The 8080-nt window shown below is 40.0% G+C and overlaps 1 protein-coding gene across 4 annotated transcripts in view; it reads left to right on the forward strand.

Annotated features, from left to right (window-relative positions):
- tpm2 (tropomyosin 2 (beta)) overlaps positions 1-8080 on the forward strand; it is a 33916-nt gene that overhangs the window by 7104 nt on the left and 18732 nt on the right. For all 4 annotated transcript variants that reach the window (XM_032540231.1, XM_032540230.1, XM_032540229.1 and 1 more), the window contains exon 2: positions 3569-3694. In XM_032540231.1, coding sequence (XP_032396122.1) covers positions 3569-3694 — 126 coding nt within the window. The remainder of the gene's footprint in view (positions 1-3568; positions 3695-8080) is intronic.

The following is an 8080-nucleotide window of genomic DNA, read 5'->3' on the forward strand; positions in this document are numbered from 1 at the left end:
GTTTTGCCACCAAGTACTAAGTCATGTTTGGCAGAGGGGTCAAATACATATTTCCCTCATTAAAACGCAAATCAATTTATAACATTTTTGACATGCAACTTTCTGGATTTTTTTGTTTTTCTGTCTCTCATTGTTCAAAAAATCTACCATTTTAGAGACTGATCATTTCTTTGTCAGTGGGTAAACATACAAAATCAGCAGGGGATCAAATACTTTGTTCCCTCACTGTATGATCAGCAGACTTGAGGACAAGTGGCCCATTAGATCATCAGCATTAAAGCATAACAAATCATTAAATTCAATAGTAATACGCCTGTTAGACTTTGGGATTGGCGATCACCGAAGGCTTGCATCATGTGGATCCAGATAACAGTGTTGTTGTCTTTACTTAGAATTCCTCATGGGGGAGACAGGAACTACGCACTGTTGATTTAAGGCCTTGTCCACACAAATATTTTTGAAAACACATTTGTTTCCTCTGCATTTAGGCCTCTCATGAGTCTCTAAAAGAGATGTTTGTCAAAAGTCTTCTAAAGTGCAGATTTTTCAAAACTCCTGTTTGGCAACAAATGACAGTATCATAACCAGTGTTGTAATGTAACAAAGTATAAATACTTATTTCCGTTTGTTTGGCAAATCATTACCCCTAGATTGCAAGATCATGCACGCTCCAGTTGGTGACCTAATGCCTGTTTTGCCAAGTGGCCAAAAACTAAATAATAAGAGAAGGAAGCATGATGACTGATAGCATCATGAAAGCCCCTGGTGCAGGCTCTGCTGCCATGGTAACAGAGAATGAACACCCCGACAACATAGAGATATGCGTGGGGAACTTTCCATAAGATCATCTCTCAATGCAAATCCAACCAGCTGTTAGGCTAACTGAAATAACACCATGCCAGTCTCTATGTATGGTGAAGGGTATGTGATGATATGGGAGGGGGGGGGGGGGGGGGGGGGTAGTTTAATTCCAAAGGCCAAGGGAACTCTATCAGGATACATAGTGTCATGATCCATGAAATAACTGGCCTTTAATAATAAAAACCTGCCTGCCTCTATGGGAATTTAACATAGGAGTGTGTATACTTATGCCCCATGTTTTTATGGAAGAATATTTATTTATTTACAATATATTATTCATTCATAAACAAAATTAGTGTCCTTAAAAGGCTGGATTTTCCAAATTGTTTTGAATTAAGGCACTACGATCAATTTCCAAAAGATGTTGTTTATTCTTCTTTTTAATCAACTTTAGCATGGGGGTGTAAACTTATTCTAGCCACTGTATGTTGAAGGATGATGAAAACTTATGATGAAACATAAGCAACAAAAATTGCTAAATGTTAGAACATTGTGTCAAATTGTTCGTAATTACTGTGACTTATGTAAGCGTTAGCTGACGTTGTTGTTCAGTAGCTAGCTCAGAGATGATCGTCTAATGAAATTCCTGATTTAGGTCACTTAGGCAAGGCACTGTATCGTGTCACAATCTCATTGGGAGCTGAGCCCCCCTAAAGGTCTGATCCCAGAATCGCCCCTGACCCTGAATCTGACATCACTCTGTAAATAATTATTGAAAACATATTGAAAAGCAAATACACTTGAAGGAATCCTAATGCTGCCTGGTTTGCATTTCTTACAGTTGGACAGTCCAACAAGCCCTGCGGGTAAAGAAGGTGGCAGGTTCTGACAAGGAACAAAATGTGTGGACTAAAAAATACTCTATCGCTTTTCGTGAGTCTGACAATGTGATCTATGTATATACAGTGTATAGTGCAGTGTTAAATAAATGGAGTTCTCTTTTAAAGTTGGCCTGTGACTGTGGTAAAAGGTGGCTGACTATAGAAAAAGGCAACCCAGCTTTGAACGTGAACAGATGTTTTGACTTTTAAATACTGAACCCCAAAAACACCATCTTTACTGAACCATAACCAGTGGGGGAATGTAACAAAGTAGATTTACTCAAGTACTGTACTTCAGTCCAGATGTTGAGGTACTTGTACTTTACTTGAGTCTTTTCTTTTCATGCCACTTTCTACTTCTACTCCGCTACATTTCAGGGAAAAATATTCTACTTTTTATTCCTCTACATTCATCTGACAGCTTTAGTTACTAGTTACTTTAGTTACTCCACTACATTCATCTGACAGCTTTAGTTACTAGTTACTTTAGTTACTCCACTACATTCATCTGACAGCTTTAGTTACTAGTTACTTTAGTTACTCCACTACATTCATCTGACAGCTTTAGTTACTAGTTACTTTAGTTACTCCACTACATTCATCTGACAGCTTTAGTTACTAGTTACTTTAGTTACTCCACTACATTCATCTGACAGCTTTAGTTACTAGTTACTTTAGTTACTCCATTACATTTATCTAACAGCTTTAGCTAACTTTCCACATTAAGATTCCTGCACATTAATCAAATGCAGTTTATATAATCTGATGTTTGTTATAAAGTAACCTAGCAACAGTATAATGGCCTACAGGTCCAGCTGAGATGATGAGACCATGAAACACACAGCGGGTTGTTTTTTCTGATGATACTTAAGGACTTTTTCTTAAGTAACATTTTCAATGCACTTTCACTGTAAGAGTATTTTTACAGGGTATTATTATTACTTTTATGGAAGTAAAGGATATGAATACTTCTTCCACCGCTGACCACACCCAGAGCAAGCCAACAGCAGGTGGCATGCGACACATTAAAGGGCGATATACAGCCGACGCATCCAAGCTTGCGCACACCAATGTGACGTCAAAATGACGTAGATCTAAGTGGCTCCCAGTATTTTGAGAGTGTGTCCGGAGGGCGTGCATCACATTATTTTTTTCAGCAGCACTCAACAAATTTAAGCATTGACGGCAAGGCTACTGCCAGTTCTGCCGTTGTTTACCTTTTCCTTCTTCTTCTAGTCCGTAGAATTAGCAATGTCGGTAGCCTCTCCTTATTAGCGTCACCTCTGTTCAGGAGAAGACTGCAGCTAGTGTCTCGACCACCACACAGGAGTAGAAACATTTCACATGACATCACACTGGCTCACTGGACGTGTGATACAGTCTGTAACAGTAGTATTAATGTATTTTGTAGGAGACAGGGTTGGTTGAGATATCTTGAGTGGTAGACAGATAATTTTGCCCTCACAGGCTGTAAACAAAGGGTATTCTTGTTTCAAATCAGGGTTCCTTAATAATTTTTAGGCTGGGGACCCCTTAGCTGATAGAGAGACCTTAGAGATATATGAACCCCCTACATTAATATTGTATAAAATTGAGAATTGCATGTTTAACTAGGCTGGGTGGATGAAAATGAATGGATATTAATATATTATTTATATATCATGTGGTAATGCACAGTTAATCCTGAAGCTTAACTGTAGTAGAAGCTGCATTACCTGTAGTCAACTTGTCTTCAATGTGTAAATTAAATGTTTTTTTTCACAAGTAGGCCAATGTGTCTTTGCTGTTAAAATGTTGGATTCATAATGTTTTTTTATCAGACATATTTTAAATTTATGAAAATAACTTTGTGTGTGTGTATGTGTGTGTGTGTGTCCATCCTGTAGCTGGAGGAAGAGCTGCTGGGTCTGCAGAAGAAGCTGAAAGGAGTGGAGGATGAGCTGGACAAATACTCAGAGTCGCTGAAGGATGCCCAGGAGAAACTGGAGCAGGCGGAGAAAAAGGCGACAGATGTGAGTGAAGGCAGCTGATGCCATGGGTCACATTACTGCAGAGGGGTGACTATATTGAGACCACATTAACCTATTGTACTTGGTCCTGTCACATTGGAATCGCTTCCACAGTAACACAGGTGCCAGTTAGATGACTAAATGGCACCTGTGTTACCCGTTGGGGGCGATACGGAAAAGAATTGGGGCCATATGTGTACATTTTATTTCAGTTCTGAGTTTAAAGTTAGTTCCTTTTAAAACTTAAAAAAAAAGTCAGAATGCTGAGAATCTGGCCTTAATTTTCCTCCGTAAACCTATCACTCAAAGGTCTGCATTTGATTTTTATTTATATACGGGAAGCAGGCATTGGACCAAACCACTGTGAGGAAAACTGAGGGGGGACTCAAAATGTTAAAAGAGTAACAATCTTTGACATTGATCCAGTGCAGTCGGCAGCAGTGAAACAAGCTGCCATGTGACGTTAATGGGTAATTGTTTGCACTCAATTTACGTCCACTCAAAGTTCTGTTTTTGTTGCTGACAGGCTGTGTCTGACAACATGATGGAAAGGATCCCTACAGAGATAAAAGCATGAGATCCTTTTTGTTTAAATTGAAACAGCCCCAAAATCACCATCACCAAACCCACCAGACTCCGTGTAAATTAATTATAATTTTATCATTGTAAAACACACTTCATTCAAAGTGGACAGAAACAAAATTTAAAAAAAAAGCCGTCTTGGTTCATCTTTCCACTGTTCCAACAATCCCCACTCTGGTCTGGTTGGAATAAACTCTCAATTCACCCATTTCCATGTGGAGAGATGCTGCTCTATACACGCTAAAAGTAGTGATTATTTACATGGAGTCTGGTGGGTTTGGCAATAGTGATTCCTGGGCTGTTTCATGTTAAACTAAAAGGATCTTACTCTTTAACAAAGTTTTATATCTGTAGGGATCCTTTCCATAATGTTGTCAGACAGTTTGAATAAAAATCTGCGGAAAACCCAAAATGACCATCTAGAATACATTTCTTTTCCCTGTTTACGTTAGTATTGTATTGCTAGTTACACAATTATTTTAAGTAAGTTATATGTCACTTATAATATCTGCAGTACACATCATGTTTTTTTATGGAGGGACAATCCTCAGATGGGGTCATAATCTCCCTGACCCCATGTGCTGTCAATGTTTTTAATATATCACTCAAACTGCTTGCTTCAGGCGTCGCAGCACTAGCCTGGTTAACTTGAATTACTGCACCGTTGTAAATTTAAACTATCATTGACATCACTAGTGCTATAAACCAACAGTGTCAAGTCTTAGCTCCTTCTGTGTTTAAATACACATGGAGCAGTTTGTTACTGTCAGTCAACCTCTACACTCCCTGCATGTCATGTCCCATAATCATAAGCGTATGAATGTTGACCTTCAGGGAGCACAATTTCAAGCCGTATTTGCTAAATCTCCCCGGCGTCACCATCAGTTCCAGTTGAAAAGCTGTGCTGAGTGGCCCTCTCACCGCTGACAGCAGCAGCCCAGACGGTATTAAATCTGTCGTGCGGAGGATCAGATTCTACCAACATATCATAAAGCGTGTCAGCACCTTGAGGCAAACGCCAACTACTCTAACCAATCTGGGGAGCTTGGCGTAGAGGATTTGGTTTCTTGAGAGCTAACTTGGCACAAGTCTGTGCAGATGCTGCTCCTCGGACCGCCATACTCACCAGGGTTATTATAGAAAACTTAAACTACAATGGAAAGAATCAATGAAAACTGAAACTATATTAAAAACTAAAACTTAAAAAAAAAAAACTTAAACTAAATGAAACTATGTTGCCAGGTTAAAGAAAAGGCAAATCCGTTTTAGATTGCTTTCACATCAACCTCGTTTTGGTCCATCTAAAATCCAACCCTGGAGCGCTTGGTCTGAGAGTCCGGTTGGATTGGGCCGCCATGAGAGCTCCTCCCCTCTGGAGCGAAACAAGGCACCGAACTCTGGTCCTCTTGAAAACGGGGGTCTTAGTTCACTCGAGGTAAGAACGGGATCCGACTCAAATAAAGGAAGTGAACCAAAAACAGAGCCTTTACAGGCCTGCTATTCAACCGTGCACATAATAATTTACAGACTTGTATATGATGATTAAAATGATAATAACTTTCAGATCCATAACTGTCCTGGGCCCTCATTGCTGTCCCCCTGTGTGACATCATCATTCTGTTTGACATTATGATTTCTCTCTCTCTCTCTCTCCTTCCGCGCTGTCTGTCAGCTGCTAATTGTTTGTCTTCTTCTAAAATATAAGAAACATGAAAGCAGAACCAGAAAACCCGGAGATGTGATAAATGTGGTGTTGTTCTATTATTTTCTAAGAGCAGAAGTGTCGGTGAGTTTCGGACATTCTGTCCAATAAACCATCAACCGTCTTGATCGTGTGTTGTGTGTCCACTGAACTGTAAGTGTGAAGGCGCCCTTTGTTTTTTTACAGAAATTGAACTCTGAATTGAGTCCCACAATTGCTTCACACTGAAGTAGCGCCAAGATGAAACATTAAACATCATGGCTTTGCCTATATACAGTTCTCCAACTGTGTATTAGGTTGGTCTATAGAGCTACATCCTTCTGAGATTACCTGGCCCCCAAAAAATCTAAATAAACTACTGTAAAATTCAAACTAAATGGAAACTAAACCTTTCTGAAAAGTTGAAACTAAACTAAAAGTAGCAAACGCGTTTTGAAAACCAAACCAAAGCTCAAATGAAATTGAAAAGTCCAAACTAAAATAAAGTAGAAGCTAATTGAAAATTGTAAACTGTAATTACCTTGACACTGACGTTCACGTGGAACCCCTTTGACACGGTGTGCTAACGTAAGTATTGTTTAATAAAGAAATGCTACAATAGAGTTTATCTGAATGTGTACCATACACCAATACGCCAGAGCAGGGGGAATGAGAGGGGGAAACGCCATAGCAGGGGGAAACAACAGGGGGAATGGAGGGGGAAACGCCAGAGAGGGGATAGAGGGACCCAGGCGGGGGAATGAGAGGGGGAAACACCAGAGCAGGGGAATGAGAAGGGAGAACGCCAGAGCAGGGGGAATGAGAGGGAGAAATGCCATAGCAGGGGGAAACGCCAGAGCAGGGGGAATGAGAGGGAGAAACGCCAGAGCAGGGGAGGAGAGGGAGAAATGCCATAGCAGGGGGAAACGCAAGAGCAGGGGGAATGAGAGGGAGAATGCCATAGCAGGGGGAAACGCCAGAGCAGGGGGAATGGAGGGGGAGGGAAACGACAGAGAAGAGCAGGGGGAATGAGAGGAGCAAACGCCAGAGCATGGGGAATGATAGGGAGAAACGCCAGAGCAGGGGGAATGAGAGGATGAAACGTAGCAGAAGATATTTCTTTTCAAACCAAAACGTAGCAGTGCAGATGTAGCCCGAGTGTTCCTTTTAACATTCTCTGCTGACTATACACATATTGGGCCTTGAAGACCAGAGCCAGTTATTATGGCTAGTTATGCTATAGTGCTGCTTTCCATGACTCATGGGTCATAGCATTTATGACCAATTATAGTGCTAAATCACTGAGTGACGCAGGGAGGACTCAATCTGTTTGTCCTGAAAGGAGTGGGGCCTTCCTGTGTTACTGCGATGCTACCAAAGATGGAAAAGAATTGAAGCAAGGCATGGATTTGTTTATGCTTCCACTGCTTCTCTCCAAACATGAACCGCTCCCCCGCCATTCATCCAGTCCTGCACATGTACTGGACATGCAGCAGGACGTTCTATTAGAGATTTTTTTACTGTAAAAGCCATGCCACGGTCACAGCCAGCAGTATATGTGTATGTATATAATAATTATGATATATTAAACCTCAAATGATGGTAAAATACATTTTTAAAATATGTACATTTTTAATAGTCATACACCAGATATAACTGAGGGCTTTGTTAATTAATACATTAATGATGACATTTTCTTTTTTGCTTGCGCCAAATTAATCTCTAAATGTTCTAAAGCGGGGGTCTTCAACGTTTTTAAGCCAAGGACCCCGTAACTGAAAGAGAGACGGAGCATGGACCCTCATTCCAGAAAATTAATAACAATATAGTTGCATATTAAACTGGGCCTACAATAACATGCAGGGCGGCCTAAAGCCTCCATACATACATCTTTTGCATAGAATACTAAGCTATTAAAATAAGAATTGTTGACAAGATTTTATAAATGTTATAAATCATTTTAATATTAATATCTGTGGAAGCTACCTATATGTTAGTCAGCCTATCATCAATGTTTTTTTGCACCAATAGGCCAATTTAAATTGGCTAGTAATATGTTTGGTTTCATGTTAACACATTTTAATTTTTTGGAAACTTTCAAAAGAATTAACAATAACTTGGTGCCC

Source organism: Etheostoma spectabile, chromosome 16 (assembly GCF_008692095.1).
Source record: "Etheostoma spectabile isolate EspeVRDwgs_2016 chromosome 16, UIUC_Espe_1.0, whole genome shotgun sequence".
Classification (NCBI taxonomy): domain Eukaryota; kingdom Metazoa; phylum Chordata; class Actinopteri; order Perciformes; family Percidae; genus Etheostoma; species Etheostoma spectabile.